We start from the raw sequence: 27,263 nt of genomic DNA, 5'->3' as shown, positions 1-27,263 counted from the left end.
AAATTTGCTCTGTAACTCGTGATGCTAAATTAGAAAAAATGGTAAAAGCTTTAAATCTGTTAATAGAAGACCGAACTCAAAATAAAATTCCGTTAAGTTCACTCATCATTCGTGAAAAGGCAAAACTCCTTTATCAACACTTTAGCGAAACTGGTGATAGCACTGGCGGGATAAGTTTTTTAGCTAGCAAAGATGCTGGTTTGAAAGATTTGTTTGAAATTTCTAATAAATGTTACATTTAATATTAAATTGTTTCTTATTTTTATTTCGATGCCATATACTTGCATTTTACTATGTACATAGTCATTTTATGAAGGTAGATATAATACATACATAGACAAAATTTTAGACTAGTTCTTCTTATATATTTCATACTTTGGAACGGAACCCCTTTATTACTAAGGGAGCCATAACTCAGTATTCGCGACATTTCTCAGGAACGTATCCCCCGTGAATAGTGGGGGTTTACTGTACATCCGATACCCAATTCTAAAGCCACTTTGAGAACTCCTAACATATAACATAAAAAACTGCGATGCTTTATTTATGAACCTTAAAGATCTTCATATCAAGGAGGATATGAAGTTTGAAGACAGAAGTCTTGAGCACTCAATGTTGAGACCGAGGGGTCTGAACACTTACGGTTCTGACAGTGGGGAAGGTGTCCCACATTTTTTGTAAAATTGATATCCCCTTCCCAAAGAATTATTAGCACATTGGACTAGGAGAGTTGGCTGGAAAAGAAGCTTCCTATATCTAAAATAAAGGTAATCCATGTTGTTTTCATAATATAATAGAATATAGGAATTGTCGAGCATTTAATAGCTCTCTATTATCAAAACTTATTCTTTTACAAATACTCTCATATTATATTTTATAGGAAAGTACTAAAACCAATAAGAACAATAAATAGTTAATGATACGGGTATTAGCATTAGCAGAGGCATATGATACAAGAGAGCATCAGCCAAAAAAAATTTTTAATAAAAAATACCGATCCATTTGCTCCAAAAGTTTGTCCACTTCTTCCTTGAATTTATTTAAGCCATCAACTTCCACAACGACAGGTGGAAGTTTGTTCCAGAAATCAGCTACCCACTGGCTAAAGGCAAATTTCTACACATCTGTTCTATAACTTTCTTTTGTCAATTTGAGTTTATGCTCCCTCAGGTTTGTAATCTGAGGAAGAATCCCATTAGCATAGAGCCTGCTTGAACCATTCAAAGCCTTATACACCTCAATCAGATCACCTCACAGGTGCCTAGTCTCCAGATGCTGCAATTTGCAGATCTTAAACCTTTCTTTGTAAGAACATCCCTTTGTTCCCCTCACCAGTCTTGTTGTGCTTCTCTGCACTCGTTCTAGTAACTCTACATCCTTCCTAAAATGAGGCCTCCAGACCTGTATGCAGTATTCAAGGTGTGGCTTGACCATTGCCTTATACAAAGGTATAATCACCTCCTTGTCTCTGCTAACAAAATTCCTATATATCATTGACAAAACTCCATGACCTGCTCTGGCAGCCCATCTGCACTGCTCAGAGAACTTCATATCCGACTGCACAGTTACCCTCAGGTCTTTTTCATTCTCCACTTCCCTGAGGGTAGTATCACACAGTTGGTAAGTTTCTCTTGGGTTACTGCTACCCATATGCAGTACTTTGCATTTGTCAATGTTAAGCTTCAGTTGCCATTTCTCAGCCCATCTGTCCAACTTTTCTAGATTGTGTTGCAATAGCATACTGTCATTACTATCATTAACAACCCTGCCAACCTTTATGTCATTTGAAAATTTGGACATTAAGCCTTGATATACCTTCATCAATATCATTGATAAATATACAAAACAGTAATGGGTCCAACACTTAACCCTGGCACTCCACTAATAACATTAGTCAACAAAGAGCAGTGTCCAGTGATTACCACTCTCTGTCTTCTCCCAGTCGACCATCCTTTTATCCTTTGTAACAACTTGCCCTTAATGCTGTACTGCTCCAATTTGTAGGATTGTCTTCCTTGTGTAACAGTGTCAAAAGCTTTCCTGAAATCCAAGTATATGATATCAATCCTATACTTGGATTTGTGACCACATAATAGTATCCATAGTCTCCTTTGTGACCACATCATAGTATCCAATCAAATTGGGGTTCGAGCCCATGACCACCAAATATGGAGGATGCGGAAAGGTCAAGGAATGACCACCGCATATACCTGGTTTTGGCCTTAGTTGCTAATGATCCTAAAAACCAAATAACAACAACCACTAGTCAAATTGGTCAGAAACAACTTCCCCTTAACAAACCCATGCTGTGTCTGAATTACTGCAGTCTTGTCTAGATGATTCTGCAATACTTCTTTAACCACTGATTCCATTATTTTCCCCTGAAGAAAAGTTAAATTAACATGTCTGTAAGTACTTGTCACCCTTTGATCCCCTTAGGGAATTGGGGATACATTTGCACATCTCCAATCTGTGGAGAACTCCCCTGAGTTCAAGGATGTTCTTATAATTATGACTAAGCGTTTTCTTACTTCCTTTGCTGCCTCCTTTAACATAACTGAATGGATCCCATCCACCCCAGGTTCCTTTCTTATGTTTAATTCAACAATTTCTCCTCCACTTTGCACTCAGTTATTACAAAATCATTTAGCACCCTGTTAGAGTTTAATTAGCTTCTGCCCTTCACTTCCCTACAGAATTCCTCATGTGTGAATGAGGATGCAAAATACTCATTCAGTTCAGTATAATATGTAAGTGTTATTATTCCATTTCTGTAACTGCATAACATCTCCTCCTGTTCCATTTAAACTGGAACTCAGTTGTGGACATCACTTGTTCCTAAGCTTATATAATGATCTGTAACTGAATTTTTGTAAGTGTTGAATCAGTATGCACAAACCCTTTTCTAAGCCAGCTGGTATGAGAAAATTCTGCAGAAACATCCAACTTCCTTGTTCTATTGGAGCTATAGTATAGTTTCTGTGGTTTATGGTGATTGAATGGTTTCCATAATCAGAAAAAATAATTCAATTTTATCATTCGAATGAAATAATCAATGATTTTCCATAATTGGTTGAATTGCCATAATCAAATGATTTTCCTTAATTGAGTGAATAATTTGAATGAAATGAGTATAATTGAAGTAACTGAATGATATTTTATAATTGAAATAATCAGTTATGACCTCTCAATTATGTCCATCACTAGTTTGTCTGGAAACAGAAGACTGTTTTGCAGTGGAAACTTGGATATTATAGTAATTGATCGATTATATTAGACTGCTATAATATTTATAAGTAATCTGCTTTTATAGTTTTAAAAGTCTATCTTTTATATCAATATTAATTTAGTTATTATTTCCGTGCAGAAATTTTGGTAAAGAAAAGTATCGAAAATGAAAGCTTATGCTCTTTAATCAGACTTGGACATCCTAGGACAGGTATCAAAATTAATAGTTTCTTCTTTGTTGTTGATTTAAATTGTTATTGGAATATTCAGATATTCTAGTACTTCCTAATATTTTTTATTTTTATGTTGCAGTTTGCCTGATTAATTTTTGTGGTCTTTATATGTATTTTTTGTAGTTTTCATTTTTTTTTTTTTTTTTTGATATGTCAATTTAGAGAATAAATTGTTTGATTAGTTTTGTCAGGAAAGAGTAAATATCCATACATTAAGCAGATGGGCTGTTGTTGCTAGTGGTGCTGCTAACATTATGTGAATCTCTCATATTCTTGCAGCTGATTTGTGGACAGAAAATTGGTTATTAAAGAGCTTTCATGTTTTTTTCCCACAATTTTTTTTTTCATTTTATTTTCCCATGTTGAATTAAAATGTGTACAGTCAGCCCTCGTATAACATGTGTTTACACTACACGAATTCGATCATACATGATATATAAATAGAGGAACGATATCTTATATAACATGAACCGAATTTGCTTATGCACGATTCGCCTTTATGTTTACAAGAAATGGCAGTCGAACGCAGAATCACCCCCAACTGAACGCAACACGATAGGAATGAAGAGAAGATTCTGAAAATGTATTTATGTTTTTTATATCAGTGAAGGGGAAACACATTTCACCATAATAACGTAAAAAACAACACAATTCCAACTATCGGTATAATCGCAAATGCAATTAGATCGAGTTTACTACCAGTTTATAACGGATTCCACTAGCAGAACCGCAACTGGATTTTTATTGTTTTATGGTAGTAACCCCTATAAATGTGAGGTATTAATAGTGTATCTCTGTCTTTATGGTGTTGTTTATTCAGTTGCTACACACGCGCAGCTTTGTTTATGTGTATCAGGGGGTGCCTCCTCATTTTGTAATTGTGCTTTATTCCCTAAAAATGAGTAAAATACTTAAAATGTGTGAAAAGGAAGCGTCCTGGTGAAGACACTGCAGATTCAGAGAGAAAAAGAAAAGCAATATCGATAAACAGAGGCGGACTGGGTGAAAAATTCTTACCCGGGAAAATTTATAGTGGCCTCATACTATGGTTTATGGCCAAAATCACACCGGCCTCTGGCCCACTGGGGTTTCCCCAGTAAGGCTTATGGTCAGTCCACCTCTGCAGATAGAGAAAAAATATGAAATTGAGAAACGCTTTGAGCGAAATGAAAGACCATGTGATATTGCACGTGCTACAGACCAAAATGAGGCAACGCCGAGAATTACAAAGAATGCAGAGAAAATAAAAACAACTTTCATAGCAGGAACAACTCAAAGTGTAATTAAAATCCATTAGATTAAGACACAAAGAATTGGAAGAGATGGAACGGCTGTCATTTGTTTGGATATAAAATCAAACAAAAAACAAGTTTGCTTACGATAGAAGTAAAAGCATTAGCAATATTTTATTACGTAATAGTCGCAATAAAATACGTATTTTATTATGACTATTGTGTTTGGTAATGTTTTGGTTGCAAATGCGTGTTCAATCTTTGGTGGTCGGCACCTAACCCTATTTTTCCCATAGGGCCTGTTGTTTATATTGCACGAGGGTTTCTAGGAACACAAGGACTATACTATACGAGGACTATAAGCTGTTTGTTCCTTTACTTGTAACCATTAGTTTATTTAGCCTATTGACTAAATGTACTAAATTAAGTAATGTTTGGGAACCTTGCCAGAACCCATCATTGCACCATACTTGGTTGTACTAAAGGACAGAGAAACAAATTGTAATAATTAATTATTAATGTGTTAATCTTCTTCTTCTTCTTCTTCTTTGGTCCTTAGCTGGCAGCTGGGGGAGGCGGTTGGCCACGCAACCAGTATGCTGCTGTAGGTGCCGCAGGGTTTCGGACTTGCTCTGTGATGTTCTTCCATACCTTACGATCCATGGCTTCAGTCCTGGCCTGGTTAAGGTCGAGACGTCGGCTCTTCAAGTCATCTTCCACTTGCTTGGCCCACGTTTTCCTAGGCGCGGTCCGTTGGATGCTCCATTGGGTGGGTCGTTGTCTCCAAAGGAGTGTGGATGGTATTCTGTTCGTGCCCATTCTACATACGTGGCCAAACCATCTGAGCCTTCGCTTCTGGATTTGGTCGGCAATGGTTGGTTGCTGTTGGCATCTGGCGCGGATGGTATCATTAGTGATGCGGTCGCGAAGAGAGATGCCCAAGATCTGCCGCAGGCATCGCATTTGGAATACCTCAAGTTTGTTCAAATCTAACTTGAGACAAATCCATGTTTCCGATCCGTAAAGAAGAATGGGCAGGATCAAAGTCCGGAAGAGTCGGATTTTAGTCTTTGTGGAAATGTTGGTCCTCTTCCACAGACACCATTTGAGCGAGGCGAATGCAGTGGCCGCCTGTCCAATTCTGCTGTGAATTTCCATGGTGGATGCAACTTTCTTCTCCTGGACCAGCGACCCAAGGTATTTAAAGTCCTGCACTTGCTCGATCTGGATGCCTTCGAGATAGATGGTGGCTTGCGACCCATCTGTTGTCAGGGCCTTTGTCTTACCAGCATTGATCTTCAAACCGTATGGCCGGGCAATGCGGGCAATGTCGTAGAGGATTTCCGTGGCTTCAGCGTCGTTACCGGCAAGGATAGCACTATCATCAGCAAACATCAGGTCAGTCACATAGTGATCCTTGTCATATTGTATGCCCTGTCTGTTTCTGAATGCTTGCCTCATAATGGCGTCGACCACGATGTTGAGAAGCAACGGGGAGGCTACATCCCCTTGGCGGACTCCAGTTTGGATGGTAAATTCCTCAGATAAATCGTTCTGGATGCGCACCTGGCTGGTTAAACCGTTGTATGCAGTTTGGAGGAGTGTGATGACTTTTCGAGGTACATGTTCAACCTCTAGTAGTTTCCATAAGGCAGGCCGGTGGACACAGTCGAAAGCAGACTTAAAGTCAATGAAAACAATGACGGTTCGCTGTCCACACCGGATCCTCTCCTCCATCAGCTGACGAATGGCAAAGATTTGATCACAGCATCCTCGCCCGGGTCTAAATCCTGCCTGTTCTTCTCGACTGGTTTGCTCGCGATGTTTTTGCAGTCTTGACTGGATAATCTTCATAAAGACCTTTCCAATGATGGAAAGGAGGCTGATGCCACGGTAGTTCTTGCAGTCCCGGTTATCACCTTTCTTGTGGATTGGTACGATAATGGCTTTCCTCCATGTTAACGGAATTTGTTCAGTGCACCAGATGGTTTTGAGGAGTGAGTGTAGTCGGCGAAGCAGTACATCTCCCCCGGCTTTGATCGCTTCTGTGGTGACTTGGTCCACTCCTGGTGCCTTGCCATTCTTCAGGGATTGTATGGCTGCTTTCACTTCTTCTACTGTAGGCTCAACATCAACCATGGAGACCTCAGGGGGGTCGATCGAGAGTGCTGTTGCTGGCGGTCCCTGAGGTGGGTCGTGATTATACAGAGCTTTGAAGAATTCACTCCACCGTTGCAGGCGTTCGGATGATGATCGCACGAAGGTCCCATCAGCATTCTTGATGTTGTCACTAGTCAATTTAGTCTTTCCACTCAGACATCTGAGGGTGCGGTAGAGAGTGCGGTACTCGTTTTTGGATGCCGCCACTTCAAGATCGTCTGCCACTTGGTTCCAGTATGCTTCTCTTTCTGCTGTCATTCTTTGTCGGACTTCTCGGTTTAGCTGCCGGTACCGTTCAAAGTCGACCAACTTTGCCTGTTTCCGTTTGTCCACGAGGTCGAGGCACTCATCTGATATCCATGGTTGCGTTCGACGTCGGGCAGGTGGACATAGGGGCTTGGCACATTCCAGGATGGCATCAGAGATCTGCTTTTCTTCTTCATTTATATCCTCGGGCACGGCCAGCATCTCGAAGCGGTTGGATAGGGCGATCTGATATGCCTGTTTGTTGGCAGCATTCATTAGCTGCCTCCAGTCCAGCTTGGCTGACCGAGATGATCTTTTTCGTGTTAATACAAAATATAATTATCAATATAATTCTTTATACAGTTATCTATTATTTGTAAGTTTTTTTTTGTTTTTTTTATATATATGCAAATGAAAGGTAAAATAAATAAGATACTGGCTTGCCTGTTAACAGCTGCCTGCTTACTGAGTGCCTAAGTCATCTACATTTAGTCAAGAGATATTGTTAACAGGTTATTTATATCCATGTTGGGCCTGGGGCTTCTAATTAATTGGCCAATAGCAGGGTGCCATGTCAAATATCTTGGAGCCCAGTGCTTTTTGCTTTGCTGTTCAAACGTTTCTCAGGGTTGGTGGTTAGCTAAGCCTTACTTCCAAAAGACTGTAATTTGTAATTATGCTGGTCTTGGAATTATGGGGGTTGGTTGTGCTAGTTTGTTTGTTTATTATTTGGTTTTTAGGAGCATTAGCAACTAAGGCCATATTGCTCCGGGAATATGCGGTGATCTTTTCCACATCCTCCGTATTTGGTGGTGATGGACTCGAACCTCGGTCTAATCAAGAAGCATGTGGTACGCACTGCTGCTCCTTCCCACCTGGCTACGGAGTCACCTTGGTTGTGGTAGTGTGGAGGGGAATAGTTGGCTGTTCTTGTTTAGAGCTTTCTTTTTTATTTCTTGAGGTCTTCTATTGCTCCTTTAAAGATGTTAAAATATTGTTGGTTGAATTCTGTATCTTGTTTTTCGTTTATAGAGGCCCCAAACATTTTTATATATAGAATGATTCTTTTAATTTTCTATTGTACTGTGGTTGAAAGGACTAATCAGGTAGTGTTGCCAAAAACATCTCCATATTGAATGTCTTTGTGTTTTTGTCTGGAACTCAGCCGTCTGTAGATTCCCTCTGCAGCTGCAGTCTGTTTTATAAATCAGTCCTCTAGGATTGTTGGGAGATATTTTACTATGTTTCACAGATGATCCATTAAAAAAGTATTGATTCCATATTTCCTTTCTGCTTTAGCTATTTTTTTTATTGATGCTAGGTATGTGTTGTATGCAGATGATTGGTCTTTTAGTAAATCTTGATTGGTTGAAGACCTTGTTGCTGTTCGCTGTTGTTTTCTTTATGATATGGAGAGGGAATTCATTATTTAAGATAAGTTTGGTTATTGCTTTTAATTATTGTTTGAGGTTTCCCCCTTTGCAAATTCCGTAGGCTCATAAAATAAAGGATTTGAATACTCTGATTTTTGTAGAGTGTGGATAGCATGATTTTCAGGATGATGTCTGTATCTGTTGGTTTCTTCATGACTTTCATTTGTATCTCTGTGTGTTTTCTGATCAGTAAAATATCCAGGAAAGCTTTGTAGACTGCCTTTATTTTCAATATTTATTTTGAATTTTACCTTCTGGTGGAAGCTCTTGAGGGCATTGTAAAATTTTTACAATTCCTCTGTCCCATGGCTCCAGATGGCATATCATCCATATATCTGTTTCAGAACAGAAGCTGTTCTGGCTGTTTGAGAGGCTGTTTTTCTTGAAATTCATTTTCTAAGTTGGTTGTGAATATTTTTGCCATGAGTGGGAAAGGGCATTCCCCATGCTAGGCCTGAGATTTGAGAGTAAATGGACTTGTTGAGGGAGAAATAGGCCTTTACTGCTGACAGGTCAGTCGATGAGCCGTAGTATTTCCAAGCAGTCTTGGGTTTCCAAGATTGACGTGGTTGTCTGGGACTTTCAAGAGACATGTTTTTGTTTCTTCAAGGTGCACTGGTTTCTAGGAATTATTTAAGAGAGGGGCTATACAAGCCATTTTGGAATCTTTTGTCCTGGATGAAGTCTGCCACTAATGATTGGACTGGCTATGAAACCTTGTTTATGGATCTTTATGTTGGCAAATAGATATGGTGCCTCTCAGCTGTTGGGATTTAATTTCTTGTGTAGCTCCTCATCTATGTTATTATGGTCAAGCATTGATTTTAGCTTCTGTTTAACTTTTGTTGTTTGTGGTTTTATGGTGCAAAAGCTGCTTCAGGTATATTGTGCCCTATCTGACTGGCTTTATCAAGTAGTCTGTGATGACTGTGGCATTTCCTTTATCTGCTCTGGATATATGGATGGATTCTTTCTTTTGGTCAGTTAGTGCTTTTCTCTCCCTGGTTGGTAAATTGTTAACCTTCCTAAAGATCTTGTTGCAGTCTGTGTTTTGTAGCACATTTATGGCTGTTAGATCTTAAAATTACTGTTAGAATAAAACTGAAAACTGAGAATGTGTAACTACAATAGCAGTACTTGAGACTGCTGAAACAATACTGAAAGCAAAACTGAACCAATGGTATCAGTTTTGCTTTTGGATTTATAAGGCACATTAGTTTCTAATCTCAAATACATCTTCTGTTTAAACTCCAGGAAAATCCCAGGGGTCAGAGGAGTATACAATTACTGTAGTTGTTTCAAGGATAACATTATTGTGTGCTAAATATGCAGAAATGTACATAACTGCAGATACCTATGGGAAAAGGGTATGGATATGAAATGAATTGTTAGCTTCTAAATGTTAACTTAGCATTAGTTATATTGTTTGTGTTGCTAATAGTATTAAGTGATTACAAATTTTATGGTTAGTCAATTACATCACAAGGTGTTTTGTTTTTTTTTTTCTTCCCATTCTAGGAACTGCTGCATTATTTCTAATCAATACCAGTGAAAAGCAGCTCCAAGAAATTGTTCAGCATAGTGAACCATGTCGGTCATGGTTTGTTGGAGATGCAGTAGATAAAGGCAAGTTTACCTTCACTGTAGGGTACAGTTACAGCCTGAGTTCCCTTAGCACAATTCTAAAGAAACAGCTAGCTTTATTTAAAACCATAGTTACAAATATAGAATGAGACTGATATGATGATATAAATTTTTTATTGCACATTAAGGACATGCAATTAAAGGCTAAGATTGCAGTACATGTTAGTGCATGTTTAAACTTGTTAATTTTATATGTTAAAAATTAAATACTTCCAGTATATTTTATGGTTAATAAATGTGTGTCAGCCGTTATTTTCTGCTGCTTCATTTAACTAAATACAGTAGCCACCTGATTTACGAACACCATGTGCTCCTGAAAAGTAGTTTGTAAAGCAAAAGCTTTGTAAATCAGGAGAGCAATTTTCCCATAGGTATAATGGTATTTGAGAGGATGTGTTCCAAAAATTTTGCTGCGAGGACACAAGATATATGTCCTCACAGCAAACTTTTTTTTTTTTTTAACAAAAAGATTTTAATATAATATCTTTATTGTAACATACAACCAGTGGCGGCTCGTGACTCTGATGTATGGGGGTGCTACTTCTTAAAGTTACGTTAAATTGCCTTGGTTATAAGACGTGTAGACATAGATGGTAATAATAATAATAAGCAAGTTAAAAATACTACAAAACATTAACTGGACAGTTACCATTAACAGACTTGGGTAATCTTGAAATTTTATTTAAAAATAAAATCAATTCTTCGGTTTTTATTTGTTGAAAGTGGAACTTTTTCATTCAAGTTTCATGCACTATTCAAATCGATACTGCCTGCTCCGCAGTTCCTTCGATTTGTTTTATCACCTCTAAAATTGCGTATGGCAACCTGCCAACTAAGCATTGACTCAACCACTGGGGCCTAAATGTGGAACCGTAGGTGGAACCTAACAGTTCCACCTATGGTTAAACTTCAAAGTTGAAAACGATCTCGTGTTTTTATTCGTTTATTATTGAAATGATTATTGGAAATAGAGGATGAGTATACTATATGCGGGACATGTTAATAAAAATATTCATTGCATTGCATTTCATATAATTCCATTGACTGTATATTTAGATATAAAAGGCTGGGGGTGCTGCAGTTCTGCAGTGCCTACCAATGAGCCGCCCCTGCATACAACAGGTGTATTACACTCAAGGAGCCATACATATGTGGTAACAAAGTATACGAATACACAAGGATATTTTTGCTTTCTTGAAAAAAAATTGCTATAGTGCAGCTGCAATGAAATGCAATCACTGAAACACGAAATGGCTTCAAAAAAGAATAGAAAACAGTTTCCCTGGACAATAAATAAAATATTTAAAGAGAATTTGCTTTTACCTAACAGGAGATGCTGTTGGTAATTTGTACTTTCATTATCTGTTTGATGGTATATTTCAAAAAAAAATATATGCTTTAAAAGTATGCTACATTTAACCGCATGTACAGTTTATGTTAATTATGTTAAATACAGTACATAAAGCTAAACATATTTCATTCTTACTCATTTTACTTTCAAAATGTTGTACATTATGAAGATGCATAAAAATTTGTAAGATTGATATACGAGTTTGGAACTTGATTGTCCAATGTCAAGTATTTCTATGGCAAGAGGGTAGGGGTTACAAATCAGTTGTTCATAAACCAGACGCTCACTGTATACACAAAGCAGTAAAACTGCCCTTATGTAGAAAAATACAGTGAATGAAATATAGCATTTTTTCCCCCTCCGCTTACCTAATATCGTTTGAAATTAAGGTTTCGCATGATTCATAGGTGGGATCCACATTAAGATGAAAACTGGGTGCGGTGCTATGAGAGTATGAGGGCACCTCCGTAGCCAGGTGGGCAGGAGCAGCAGTGCGTAGCACACGCTTCTTGATTAGAGCGGGGTTTGAGCCCGTGACCACCAAATACGGAGGATGCGGAAAGGTCAGGGAATGACCACCGCATATAGCATTATGGCCTTAGTTGCTAATGCTCCTAAAAACCAAATAACAACAACAAATGATAGATGAAACATGGATGTTTAACATGAACAATGTTAAATATATATTAAAAAAAGGTTATTTCTTATTTGCATAGCAGCATAATGTTATGACTTTGGTTTGTGATTTTTGTCTGTCTTATTTTAGTGATTATGTAATCAGGACATGGAACATTTTCTTTAAAGCTTTCAACAAGTGAGTAGAACTGTTGTTATATCTAGTTTAAAATGCAATCTTGTTTTCATCAGAACATTGATAGGACATTGGAGAACATTTGGCACTGTTAATGACCTAGGATAATGTATTGAAGGAGAACCAATCAGGAAGGATATGGAGAATGAGGCAGTGGAGAAATGCTAAATAATATAGATTTATTGTACATAATTTTATAAAAAGTAGAAACTTGTTTTAAGAGTAACTTTGAGGGTAGGGGAGGGGAATATTTATTGATACCACTGCCAAAGGTACCTGAACACTCCTGGGATTAAACCATACCCACCATCCACACATCAGGAATAGGTCATTCTTTTCTTGCCATTGCAGCAAAACTAATAACCTAGATCAACGTTGACTTATGTAATCACCAATTGGAAACTTTGTGGTGCTGCTACAGCTATGTGCGCCTCCGTGGCCAGGTGGGCAAGAGCAGCAATGCGTAGCACACACTTCTTGATTAGCCCGGGGTTCGAGCTCGTGAGCCGCCAAACACGGAGGATGTGGAAATGTCGGGGAATGACCACCGCACATCCCCAAAGCAATATGGCCTTAGTTGCTAATGCTCCTAAAAACCAAATAACAACAACAGATCAACGTTGGCTTATGTAATCACCAATTGGAAACTTCGTGGTGCTGCTACAGCCAGGCAGTGCGTCCGTAGCCAGGTGGGCAGGAGCAGCAGTGCGTAGCACACACTTCTTGATTAGACAGGGGTTTGAGCCATGACCACCAAGTACGGAGGATGTGGAAAGGTCAGGGAATGACCACCGCATATCCCTGGAGCAATATGGCCTTAGTTGCTAATTCTCTTAAAAACCAAATAACAACAAACAAGCTACAGCCAGGAAATATTTAGCAAACTGCAGAAATTAATGGAAAGACTGATTGGTGCAAAGAAAAAGGTATGTAGATCCCTTCAGTCCTCAAATACCGTCAACCAGGAGGTTAGAGAGCCCATAGGAACTGATATTAGTACAAGGATAATGTGTAGAGAGAGAGAGAGAGCTGCATATCAAAGTATGCAGTACACAGTATCAACTTGCTTAGTATCCAACCCATCATAATTGGTTCCTGAAATGTTGAGTGGTTGTGTTGCGGGGATCATATAATTGTATACTGTGACAAACCACAGTATATAATTATACGATCTGATGGCTGTACTTAGATCTGCCAAATGCATGGAGAATATTATTTACTAGAGCATGTTGTCCCAACTTCACAGTTGGGATGCTATGCTCTGGTAAATAAGTTCTAGAGGTGTTGTTGCTGTCTTGGGTTGTTTCTCATGGTTTAGGCTTGCACCATTGTTCATCTCTCCTGGAAAAATCAATGTCGTGTAGTACATTGGCATTCTGGACATTTCTGCTCTTTTTACACTGTGGTAGTAGTAGTAGTATTTGGGGGTAGGCTTTCCTGTTTCATCATGACAATGCCCCATGGCATACTGCACAGTATATAGTGACTTGGTTTGAAGACTTGGGTGTGAAAAGTTGCAAGTGTATTTGCTTTGGGTCAAGCAAACATTCTTGTAGTCAGTTGAAATTAGTTCAGAGTATAATGACGAAGGTATGCTGACATGTGATTGTATAAATGAAAGGTTCTTTGAAACGTGCATATGTCTGATTGACACAAACATATTTAAAAGACCCAAACCCTCCACAAAGTACACAAATATTGGGAAACAAAATTTTATTCAAAAATTATTTAGGCTACATATTTCACTATTTTTCAACATAATCTCCTAGGACATTTAAGCACTTGTCATACCTAGGGGACTAATTTGTGACTTCAGTATTCACTTGTTTATCATTGTTGAACTTTTTTTCCTACCACGTGCTTCTTCAAAACACAAAAGAGAGGTGTCGATCACTAGACACCAAGTCTGGGCTATATGGCAGATGGATTTTCCAAAGAATTCCCATTAAAATTGTATTAGCAGTTAATGCGTGCAAGCAGCAGAGTGAAGTTTTGCCTTATTGTATAATAAACAAATCCATCCCTTCAGAGAGAGTTCTGAACAGTTTACTGTACTATCCATAAAGTTTCACTGCATTCACATTTACTCCTTATGGCATAAATTTAACCAACAGAACACATTTTCTGCCTAAAAAAGCAGCCACATTATTTCTTACCAAAATTGTTTGAATTTTTAATTTGAGGTGAGGCCATATTCAGTATTTCTATTGTAGTGTGTGTGTGTGATGTTGACTCTCTGGGTGTGATGGTTAATCCAGGCATCATTAATGGTCATTATTCTATCTAGCAAAGAATTGCTCTCTGTAATGCTGCAGAAACATTGACTTTCCGCGTGTGTTTCGTGAGCATCAGCTAACATTTTCAGTATCCATCTATCACAATTTACAGTAGTTCAGATGCTGTTTCATAAGGACTTTCAGATATTGGGGAGACTGTTACATCCTTCCGGATTCTTTTATGAACTCTCATCAATAATGGATGGTCTTCCACTCCCCCCCCCCCAATCTAGACATGAGTCCTCCCTTCATCGAATGTGTGGTGCCATTTTATTACATTGCAGTGATACATAACATTTTCTCTGTACGTCTCTGTGGACTGCTAGTAGGCCAGGCTGCACATTTCTGGCATTTAAAAATCTGATAACAGAATGAATTCCAATACATTTTAAAAGAAATATCTAGTGTGTATGTGCACATGCACTTTTGTATATTTAGATAATTATTATTTGGACAAATTTTTCTTGGTACTTTGTCACGTGTGCAAGCAACTTGATCTTCATAAATATTTTGTATAGTTATATACAGTGCTTTTTTTTGTTAAAAAAATAGTGCCAGTACTGATTCTTTGTATCAGGAAAAATTTAAAAGGATATGAAAAGTACTCTAAAAATTTTTTTTTCCTGATATTGTTACTTTAGTAGTAATGTTTTTAGAATAAGAATAACAAATTAAGTATATTAACAGTTTATTAAACATAAATTTATTATTCAAGTATATAAAAAAATAAGTAAAAAATAATAACATAAGTAAAAATAATTTCATAATAAAGTTTTTGTAGAATATTCCAAATTTTCATTAAGTTCTCATCGGACACCCTATGCCGACTTCTTTTCTGTGTGTTGGTTGCTGAATGACATTTCCGAAGCAGCCATGAATTGACATATTTTGCTGGATTGAAGCAGGTTAGCGGTGGGCCTACAGTAGTAAAGAAACTGTTTTTGTCATCAATGAAGCACTGGTTGGGTTGGTGTTCAGGTTCATTTGTGAAAATCCTCGTTCACATTCACTTGATGAAATTGGTATTGTACTCAGAGCGTTCATCAAATGCTTCAATTCTTCTGAAACCTTATCAATTAAGTATCCCTGAATGCATTTAACTGTAACCTAATTGACAATTTTCTAACTTCATTTTCACCAAATGCCAACAATTCATGTTTAGAAGAATTAATACCTTCGGTGTCCTCATTTTCTTTTTTTTGTCATCGGTATTGTCACTAGTTCTTAAATTTGAATTTTTTCTTTTCTTTTTTTTTGAAACTCTCCAAAATGACAGCTTCATTTGGATATTCAGGTACTGTGACCATGTAAACAGAGATAGGAAAAATTTATTGAAAAATGTGGATAATGCACTTCCGCAAAACAACAGATGATTATTTGTGGGGATAAAAGAAAATCACTTCTAATTCTTGAACAGGGTGCTTACAGTTGATTCACAGAGGTGTTCAACCTACGGCCCGCAAGGAAAGTGAACTAAAACAGCATTTTAAATTTTGTTAATTATTAAAAAAATTTTCTCATTAAATGTTTTGTTCAGTAAATGAAATTGTGTATTGTACTTAATAAAATTTTTGAATATTTTCAATTTTACTTTTACATGCAACAAGATATGGAAAATGTAACACGCTAAAGAAATCTAATTTTGATTTTTTTTTAATATGGCCCCTATAAGGAAAAAGGTTGGACACCACTGCAGTAGGAGGCGGGCCAGAGCCCATTGGGAATACACCTTGATCTTCTCACTTTTGACCAGCGCAACTTCTCCATATGTGCGACAGGTGGTCTGATAGGTTTTACTAGGTACCACTAAGTTGTGGAATGGTAATCCCTTTAGCTCTCTTAATTCGAGCAGCAGCACTAATTGCCTGAAGGCCAGAAATTCGAACAGTGCGTACCAAGTTAATTCTTTCCTAATCCGTTCGCTGTATGAAAACTTTATTCACTCAATGGAAACTATTTTAAATGTAACTTCCAAGGGGAATTCAAAATAATTTGCTATAAAAGGATTTCATTAAACAGAGGTTCGACTGAGTAATTTAGAATTATAAAAATGGTTATAAAAATATCTTAACAATAGACAGTAAAAAATGCAAATGTAGTTAAATAATTGTAAGCTTATTTGAATAGTAGGTAAACATGTGAAAAAAATTTACAGAATATTACAAATTTTGAAGTGCATTGCAAACAAATGTCACACATCACTGTTAATAAAGGTGCCGGTACCCCGTACTGTTGTGTACCGTCCCAAAAAAAACACTGGTTATATATATATATGTGTGTGTGTGTTTTTTTTTTTTTTTTTTAAATATATATTCATCTTAGTGATATTGAAGTAAGTTTCTGGCATAATTTTAGAGCATATCATCCTTTTTATTTCTTGGTACACAAGAACCTGTTCTAAATCAATAATTTTTAAATTAATAGTTTTAAAAATATTATTTTATTGTAATTGGAAATGTGCTAAAACAGGTTGGTAATCGTTGGATGCTTTTTTTGCTATATTTACAGATGGGAGCTTATTTTTTGCAACCCGTATAGATCCTTTGTTTTTTCTCCTTCCATATCTTAAGAAGGTAAATATTGTTGTATCACAACTTTGACCTTGTTTTTGTTTTGTTTTTTAAAAATTTCTGTAATGCAAAGTGTGATCAAGTAGAGATAGGTTCAGATTTTGGTATTCCATCTCTGAATTAGAATTACATTCTGTGCAGTTTAAATTCAATTTCTTCATGCTTATCTTTAAGTTTTAAATATGTTTATCTTTAAGCTTTAAATTGTATTTGCTTTCTAGCAGCTTATTCATAGACCAACCGTAATCTGACACCTTACTAGCAGTGTCACTCTTGGATCTCAGGTAATATTTTGATTAATTATTACTCTGATTATACATGTTTTAAAATGAACGGGCCATTTTTGGGACAAAAAGTACATATGGAAAGAACTCTTCAATATAACTCACTGAGCAGAAGAATGTGTATGCATAAACATTATTTACTCTTTTGTATGTAAGCACTAATGAATATTAAACAGTAATATGTATATTCTTAAACAGGCATTTATTATTATAACTTTTTCTCCTATGTGGGATTATTTGTTTCTGCCCCATGATGAGTACTGGTACGAAGTGCATGAGGTGGTTGGTTGTTTCTAGTTACTATTATTATTGTTGATTGAGGAATTTTACTATTCTACAGGTGTTCACGGTTGTGGCTTTCTGCAGTTCCATATACGTGTTCTTTGGGAGACCTATTGCTACTAGATTCTTATGGAGGCTTTTTTGGCACAATACCAGATAGATATGATAATTGGGATGGTCATTGCTTGCTCCATATTCCATTTATTTTTCTTGTCTTAGGTCTAATTACTTCCTGATATTTTTCTCATATCTTTTCTGCAGGTTGTTGGTGTTGGGCACTGCTATGTCGATCAGGTAGGTAACCATTTCCTTCTTGTCTGTGAGAGTTGTCTGGTCTGTTTTGCGTTATCCTCTTGTCTGTTATTATGGCATGGTCCCAGTATATTCTGTGAGTAGAGGTCCCTAGTATTGCCTGTGGCTTTTACTTGTAATACAGTAAGCTTTCTTTGATTAGCTGATATTTTTGGGCCAGCTTCTGGTGTATTATCCTGGCCACCCGGTCTTGTCTGTGAGTGTACTCTGTCAGGGTGATCACACTGCATCCTGTGGTGATGTGCTGGATTGTTTCTGGGGCCAGGTGGCATCATCGACACGTGTCATCTGTTTCTTCAGGGTCCTTGGTGATGCAGTTCCTGGTGTTGATTACTTGATCTTGGATGCTGATCGTGAATCTTTTGGTCTCGGGGAAGAGCCTTCCATTCGTGAGTTAAGCATGGAAGCACTCTTATCTGTTGTAGTCTTGTTGAAGGTCATTGTAGTGTCTGCCATGGAGTGTCTTCGCTCATCTTTCTGTCTTTATTTCTTCTGTCTGTGTGAGTGTGGTCCCCTTGTTGAGCGTTGTGTGCCATTTGTCTATCTTTCTTATGGCTTGGTAGATTGGTGCTGTGTTTTCCTGGAAGTAATCCCTCAGGTTCTTAATTGCTGCCTTCTCTTGTTCAATGAGATCAGTCAATTCCCTTCCTCCTTTTTTATTTGCTATTGTCCCTTGATGGCTGAATATGGGTGGTGTTGGCGGTTCTTGGTTATGATTATCCTGCTTGATCTGATAATTTCCTCCAGCTTGGTGTTGGTCCAATCTATGATCCCAAAGGAGTACGTTAGTACTGGGACTGGATAAGTGTTTATGGCTGTGACCATGTTCCTGCCATTCAGCTTTGATTTTAGCAGGCTTTTCAGTCTGCTGTTATATGATGGTATTTCTCAGTGACGCAGACTTTGATCTTGTGCTCTAACTGGTGGGCCTGCATCATCCCCATGTATTTTTGTCTCTCCTTTTGTCATGACTTTAATCTCTTTCGCTGGTAGTTTTGTCTAGCTAGATGCCCTTGATGTAATTCAGTTTCTAAAAATTGTAGGCATGGATTAAGATGATGATAGCCATGAAGCTCAATTCATACAAGTTTGCTATACCCTTACTGTCTAGGTCAGTTGTCCACCTTTGTTTTTCAAAAAATACTTTACTAGTAGTTTACCTTTTAAACACTGCTTCCTTTTCTTTTAATTTTTGAACCAACGAGGCCTATATATTAAAAAAAAGAAAAGATTTAAGATTTAATTAGAACTTTTGAAAGATGCTCACATCATCGTGTTTGGAGATCAGTGTTGTAGGTGTGATTTGCTAGGTGAGCCTTGTGCGTTGTGTCATTATCACATCCATTAAAATGTTAATTAAGGGTGTTGAATCATCTTCAGTTCAAATCGGCTTTTATTTGCATGGTTTTAAAGGAAAGCAGACTTCTAATTGGTATATATGCAGTCTGCCTCGAAAGAGTCGTTTCTGCAGCAGTAATAAGTTCAAGTCCAAGCTGGTGTGCAGCCTCGAGCGCCAAGAGAGTGACTATAGCGATTTCTGAGTGATTTCCAAGCAATTTTCCTAAAGAGTGACTGATAATTATAGTGTTATTCTTCATTTTTTCCAGAATTATTTAATTTTGCTCTTCTAAAGTAAAGAAGTAAGCATACCTAACAGAAAGGAAAGCCTTTCTTCTTGTACATAGGACTAACGCACTAACAACTAACCTTACTTTATCGCTTGGTCACTAGTGGCACCGCTCCTTGTGCCTTGGCTGGAAACCTCGGAGAAGAAAGCCACCCTTCTAGGGCTAAAAGGAGCAAAGATGAACAAAAGTAAACAGTCCACTTATGGATCTTTTGACTCAGATCCAGATCATGATGGCAACTTCCCACGCTAAGAGACAAAAAAAAGAAGGAACGGATAATATCGTACCTCTCTTTTTAATACTACACTCCTCCACAGACCAACCATTGAGTAAGCTTTCCCCATTTTTGATACAAAAATATCTTGAAAATGTGGCTGGCCCTCCAAAAATGGTTAGGCAATTAAGATCCGGAAATTTATTAGTTGAAATGACCGAACGTAGACATGCTGAGAGATTATTAAAAGTATCTAACTTTGGTGGAATTCCCACGAAAATTACCCCACGTGCCACCTTAAATTCCTCTAAGGGGGTAATATCAGAATGGGATCTGTTAAATGTATTGGAGGATGAACTTGTCCACGAACTACGAGGTGAAAATGTAGCACACGCCAAAAGAATCGTCATCAAAAAAGATGGAGAGCCTGTCCCTACTTGAACACTGATACTCGCATTTAAAACACCAATTATTTACCTACCACCATAACAGCTGGTTACCTTAGATTTCAGGTAAGACCTTATATTCTGAACCCAGTCTGGTGCTTTAAGTGCCAAAAATTTGGCCATTCGCAAACTGCGGAGGTGTAGCCACCTGTGCTTCTTGCGGTTCTAAAGAACACACACACAAACTGTAACACTGAAATGTAAAGTTGTCCCAATTGTCACGGCAAACATTCTGCTTTCTCAAAGGAATGCCTCCAATGGAAACGAGAAAAGAATATTCAAAAATATAAGGTAGAACAGAAAGTGTCATACCAAGAAGCAAAGAAACATTTTTCAGTTGTTGTTGTTGTTATTTGGTTTTTAGGAGCATTAGCAACTAAGGCCATATTGCTCCGGGATATGCGGTGGTCATTCCCTGAATGACCTTTCCGCATCCTCCGTATTTGGTGGTGACGGGCTCGAACCCCGGTCTAATCAAGAAGCGTGTGCTACGCACTGCTGCTCCTTCCCACCTGGCTACGGAGGCGCCACATTTTTCAGTACCTACTAATTCATCTACATATGCTTCAGTTGCACAACGGCTACATTCAGTAACAACTCAGACTGATTGCTTAGTCCCTCCAAATATATCGATATCTAATTGGGCTAAATCACTCCTTTCCTTATCAAAGAACAATCTGCCTCCAAATATGCTATTCAAGAAGCTAATATGCCTGTAACAATACCTCCAGATAAGAAACCCAATGAGCAACCAACAGAGTGAACCAAGAGCCCTGAAAGAAGCAACACGTATAAATTAACATCTGATACCATGACCATCTGATCTGATACCATGGACATCGATGAAAAGGTAAATAAAGATGATGCAGTTCTTGAGATTCATGCAGAGGGAGACATTGACATGGGAAGGCCAATCTTCCCAAAGAAAGAAAAAGCAAAAGTAGACAGGCGCGAACAAAAATATCTTCTGGAAGTAACCAACACACCAGTTAAAACCAAACAATGCACACAGTGATTCAATGGAATTGTTGTGGATTTCGTGCTAATTTAGATGACGTATACGATCTCATAAGTGAATATAAGCCTGCTGCAGCATGCATACAAGAAACAAACCTGACGAATGCAATTTCCATAATAATAAAACACTTCACCATGTATAGAAAAGATAGAAACTGCCCTAATGCAGCCCATGGAGGAGTAGTGCTCTTCGTAAACTCTTTAATTCCTTCTAGATCTATTCCCCTACAAACACCATTGGAGGCAATTGCTGCCCACATCACCATTGGAATAATGATAACATTAATCTCATTGTATCAGTTGCCAAACCATGCTTACACTCTTGCTGATTTAGATGACTTAGTAAGACAAATACCCGCTCCTTTCTGTATTCTGGGTGACTGGAATGGCCATCATCCCCTATGGTGCTCTCAACATCTTGACTGCAGAGGAAAAATAATTGAAAAATTCTTAGATAAACACGACCTAACTAATTTAATACCAGTGATCACACATGTGCATTTACCATCTGGCACAAGCAAGCTCTACTATTAATCTGTCAGTACGTTCTCCAACGATATTTCCTCTCATAGACTGGACAGTTACCGACTACCCATGTGGTAGTGACCACTTTCCGATCATCTGTAATTTCTATACAAGTTCTCCTCCGCAGAGTAACATTAGAACAATTTGGAAATTTGACAAGGTCAACTGGACTAAATATGAAGAAACAGCTCATTTAGATTCCTCCATCATTATAATTGTCAAGATTGATTCTGCAGTAAGCTATATCACACAACAAATAATGATATCAGCTGAATCTGCTATCCTGAAATCGTCGTCTAAAATCCGGCTCCATCCTAAAATCTGGTGGAATGAAGCATGTAGCATTTCTAAAAGAGAAAGGAATAAATTCTGGAATCAGTTTCGAAAAAATCCAACTACTGCCAACCTCCTACAGTTTAAGAGAGCAAGGGCTAAGGTTCATCATGTAAGACGAATGAGTAAAAAAGAAGCTTGGGTGCATTATACTGCCACCATAAACAGATCCACAGATACTGCTACAGTCTGGAAAAAAATCAAACGAATTAATGGCAGATACTTTCTTGCAACTTCTCAGATTCTTTTTTTGAAAGGGAAGGAAATTTCCGAACCTGTGGAAATTGCTAATGCGTTCGGCTCGTCTTTTGAAACACACTCAGCTGTTTCCACATATGAACCAGCCTTTCAGTTGCTAAAATCCAGGACTGAAAAATATAAACTAAAATTCAATATTGCTCTCCAACTTTCATACAATCTTCCATTGACCATGATTGAATTGCACAATGCTCTCACACGGGTGAAGAACAGTGCTCCGGGTCCTGATGGAATGTATTACACAATGATTTCCCATTTAAGTGAAAGATCGTTAAGTGCTCTCTTACGACTCTAATAGAATTTTCTTAGAGGAATATTACCCCACTAGCTGGTACCATTCTTATGTGCTGGCCTTCCTGAATCCAGGAAAAGACCACACAGATCCAGCAAACTATCGGCCTATCTCCTTAACCAGTTGCTTGGGAAAAACATTGGAAAAGATAGTTAACACCTGACAAACATGGTTTCTGGAGACCTCAAAACGTTCTGAGTCCAAGACAGTATGGTTTTCGAAGAAGTAGATCAATGCTTGATCTTATTATCAGAGCAGAAGGAAATATTCGGAACACATTTTCTAAGAAATGAGCACTTTGTCATAATATGCTTTAACATCAAAAAAGCCTTTGATACAACTTGGTGATATGGGATTCTTTGGGACTTGCATAAATCTAGTCTTCGGGGTCATCTCCCGAAATTTATTCAGAACTTCCTAGCTAACATATCTTTCCAAGTCCGATTCCATTCTTCACTTTCAGGAACATACATACAAGAAGAGGGAGTTCCCCAGGGCTCAGTGCTGAGCGTCACACTTTTTACCATCAGGATTGATTCTGTAACCAAGTGTATACCTGACACAGTTGATGCATACCTGTATGCTGATGATCTTGCCATCTCATGTCATTCTCAAAATATGCGACTTATTGAGAGACAACTACAAGGCACCATTAATAGAATAGTCTCTTGGGCCAAAAACAATGGTTACAGAATTTCTAAATCGAAAATAACTGTAGTACACTTCTGTTGTAAGTGTACATTACATCCTGAACCAGACCTTCAGTTAGACTCTCGTATTACATTTCAGCCCAGTACTCAATTTCTTGGTATACTACTTGATAAAAAAAACTAACCTTTCTTGAACATATAAAATATATTCATACCAGCTGTCTTAAGAGACTAAATTTTCTCAGAGTAATCTCCTCTATGTCATGGGGTGCAAATCGTTGCATGTTGCCACATTTATACCGCTCATTAATTAGATCCCACTTAGACTATGCATCTCCTGCATACTCCTCAGCCAGGCCAAGTGTACTGAAATGATTCAATCCCATGCATCATAGTGCACTATGAGTTGCACTGGGGGGGGGCTTTCGCACATCTCCCATTTTAAGTCTATATACGGAAGCCCATGAACTGCCGCTACACCTCCGACAACATATTCTTCTCCTAAATTATGCCGCTAAAATCAGCAGCCTTCCACATCACCTCATATGGCAATATCTCTTCAGACCAAAATGGGAAAACCTCTATCAAACTAAACCATGTCTCAACAAACCATCTGGCATTAGGCTTCAGGCTTTAAACACAAGCTGGGGCCTCAACATGAATAACATACTACAGGATACTAGCATGGAAACCCAGCCATGGCAGATACCCACAATACATATTGACAAATACTATCAGAAATGGGGAAAGAATAATCTTCCAGATATTAACATCAGACAATTACATCTGGCCCATTTCAGAAGTTACGTACTCAGTTTAGAAGTTATATACAGATGGATCCAAGGCTGCCAGTAAAGTTGGTACAGCTGTACCTGTCGGATGCTATCATCGCCAAACAGCTCCCTCAGAATGTAGTAATTATACCGCTGAGTTATATGGTATCCTATTAGTCCTGGAGAAAATAAAAGAAGCCTCATATACTCAATCCATCCTATATACCAATTCATTAAGTTCTGTGAATTGTATGCAATATAAATGCTCCAGCAGTCATCCTCTGGTACGGCACCTCCGTAGCCAGGTGGGCAGGAGCAGCAGTGCGTAGCACACACTTCTTGATCAGACCGGGGTTCGAGCCCGTGACCACCAAATACGGAGGTTGCGGAAAGGTCAGGAAGTGACCACCGCATATCCCCGGAGCAATATGGCCTTAGTTGCTAATGCTCCTAAAAACCAAATAACAACAACAATCCTCTAGTACAGCAAATCTGGGCTCAGTTAATGGAAATTCATACACGTGGTCACTGCATAATTATTTTTTTGTTGGATTCCTGTACACTCCGGAATTCCAGGAAATGAACAGGCAGATTTAGTTGCCAAAAATGCTTCAAATCCCATTTCACCCAATTTGAGGTCACCTTATGTTGACTATAAATGCATTATACAGCAGACCTCTAAAGAACAGTGGAAACGTATATGGGAAAAAGAAACAAATAATAAGCTTTTTGAAATAAAGAGAGAGCCCAAACAGTGGCAGTCCAGTCTGAGAGGAAATAGAAAAGAAGAAACTGTACTAGTGTGCATTGGCCACACATACCTCACTCACAATTATCTATTAAGAAAGGAAGATGCCCCACAATGCAGTAACTGTTCATTCCCACTCACTGTAAAGCATATCATCGTAGAATGCCCACTATATCTAAGAGAACAAAAAACTGCATTCTTTTACTTTTCAAAAATTGCGATCAATTAACTCTACAGAATGTTCTAGGAGATCGTCAGGATATGGATGACGTTTTTGTTTTCCTAAAATCGATTGATACATATCATCTTGTCTGAACTTTTATCAGAATCAAAACCAACAAGAAAGATATACTAGTTGGAAATCAATGCATTATAGCCACAGTTCCTGATGCACCAACAAACCCAACAACAATAAGCTGGTGTGCAGTATAGGCTTTGTCTTCTTACATTTATGATAGTTATCCTGTAGTTTCATTATATTAATATTCTGTTATGAAAATTTTACTACATGTTATTGTGTTCTAACAAATAGCAAAATTATAAAATTGCTAAAAACTTGCTGTCTACTTAATTGCTCATGTACACTTTACATTTTAAAATCATTTGGATCCAGAATTTTCACACATATATCCAACTTGCTGAATATTCAAATAATAATTACTTTGCACAAAGTATTTGAATTTTATATGTGCTTTTTGAAATACAACTGAACACAAATTATCTTCGCAACTTTATTTCTAAATTTAAAAAAAAAAAAAAAAAAAAGTCTTTCACTAAAAAGTCAATAATATTAATTGTATCTTTCCTGTTTATCAGAAGTTTAAGAAATTTTGTTTGTGTAGTATTATATTTTCTGCTTTTTTGTATTTGAAAATTTTGAGAGTTGTTTTCAATTATTAGTGACAGTTTTATTATTCTTCTGTTCACAGACTAATGAATTTCAACCTTTAGAAGATATCTTGCAAGATGAAAACTACCCTGACCTACATTATTTAGTGCATCTTTTTGACTCAAGTAATATTTGTCAAATTGCAGATATGAAAAGTAGTATGTCTTTCTTTTATACCTTTTGTTAATAATTTTATATAGTCAAGAACAGTGTTTAATGAAGATAAAAATAAACTGTAGAATAAGTAAAACAACACTTTTGATTGCATTTGACATAAAGGTCCTTTAAACAAGTTCCAGCTATGGTTTGCCTTCTGTTTTTTACAATTGGATAGCCAGTTTTCTCTCTGACCTCTCACTGTAGGTAATGGCAGATGGCTGTCTTCTAACTTCTCATCTAATTCTGGTGTTCCACAAGTTTCTGTTCTTTCTCTGACTGTTTACCTCCCATCTATCATTTTGCTGATGATAGTACACTATATTTCATCTTCCAGTTTGAGAAACTCTAGAAAAAATTCTTGAATATCCATGACCAGTTCCTTATATGCTAATATCCAGGTAATCTCAAATGTTGTTAACTATGTAGCTAACTGGATTAAGAAAATGTAGTTAACTTCAATCTTTTTTAAACTCAGTCCTGTCTCTTTTGTTGCAAAAAAGAGCCTGCTTGCACTTATCTTCGATAATACTGGTTTCTAAGCACAGTAACATCTCTATTGGAGATAACCCTGATTTATAACCTCTCTTGTCATAAGAATGTTATAAATATTCCTTCCTTTGCATTAAAATTATATAAATAGATTTTTCCTTTTTGGCTTTCAGTGTTACTTTTTTCTAAACAGCTATTGATTCTGCGCAAATCGTTCTACCCTACCATAGAATATTATTCCCACACACCTAGAAAAAATTCTTCAATATCCATGACCAGTTCCTTAAATGCTGATATCCAGGTAATCTCAAATAGGATTAAGAAAACATTAATCTTTCTTAAACTCACTCAACCTTCTAGACGCTGTTCAAAAGAGGGCAGCCAGGTTAATCAATGGCCAATCTTTTACAAACTCTCTATCGCAGTGTTTCCCAACCTGTAGTCTGCAGGACTTGACCATAAGATAGTTTTTTTTTTTTTTTTTTTTTTTTTGCATAGGCAACAATCCTATTAGCAGTGAGGGAGATGTATGAATGTCTATAACAACCTAACATATTAGCATTAGCAAGGCATTTAATGGAAGAAAGCAAGCTTATGCAGCATCAGCCAAAAAAAAAAAACACGCTCCCATTTGACCCCTCTGTTCATTCCAAGTACCTGTCCAGCTCAGCCTTAAATTTATTTAGGCTATCAACTTCCACAACAAAGGAATGAAGTCTGTTCCACCAACCAACCAACCACCCGCTGGCTAAAGGCAAACTTCTGTACATCTATCCTACA

At 37.6% G+C, this 27,263-nt stretch overlaps 1 protein-coding gene across 1 annotated transcript in view; it reads left to right on the top strand.

Moving 5' to 3' along the window:
• The window catches only part of LOC150091790 (ribonuclease H2 subunit B), a 76,164-nt gene that overhangs the window by 11,566 nt on the left and 37,335 nt on the right, over positions 1-27,263 (top strand). The window contains exons 2-5 of the mRNA XM_090369726.1: positions 3,368-3,439; positions 10,051-10,158; positions 17,123-17,187; positions 25,876-25,993. Of these exons, the coding sequence (XP_090225852.1) occupies positions 3,368-3,439; positions 10,051-10,158; positions 17,123-17,187; positions 25,876-25,993 (363 nt within the window). The remainder of the gene's footprint in view (positions 1-3,367; positions 3,440-10,050; positions 10,159-17,122; positions 17,188-25,875; positions 25,994-27,263) is intronic.

The sequence above is a fragment of the Mastigoproctus giganteus genome, chromosome 1 (genome assembly GCF_048544385.1).
Source record: "Mastigoproctus giganteus isolate SK-2022 chromosome 1, ASM4854438v1, whole genome shotgun sequence".
In the NCBI taxonomy this organism is placed as follows: domain Eukaryota; kingdom Metazoa; phylum Arthropoda; class Arachnida; order Uropygi; family Thelyphonidae; genus Mastigoproctus; species Mastigoproctus giganteus.
The sequence above is the reverse complement of the archived record's forward strand: the minus strand, read 5'-3'. Positions and strand labels throughout refer to the sequence as shown.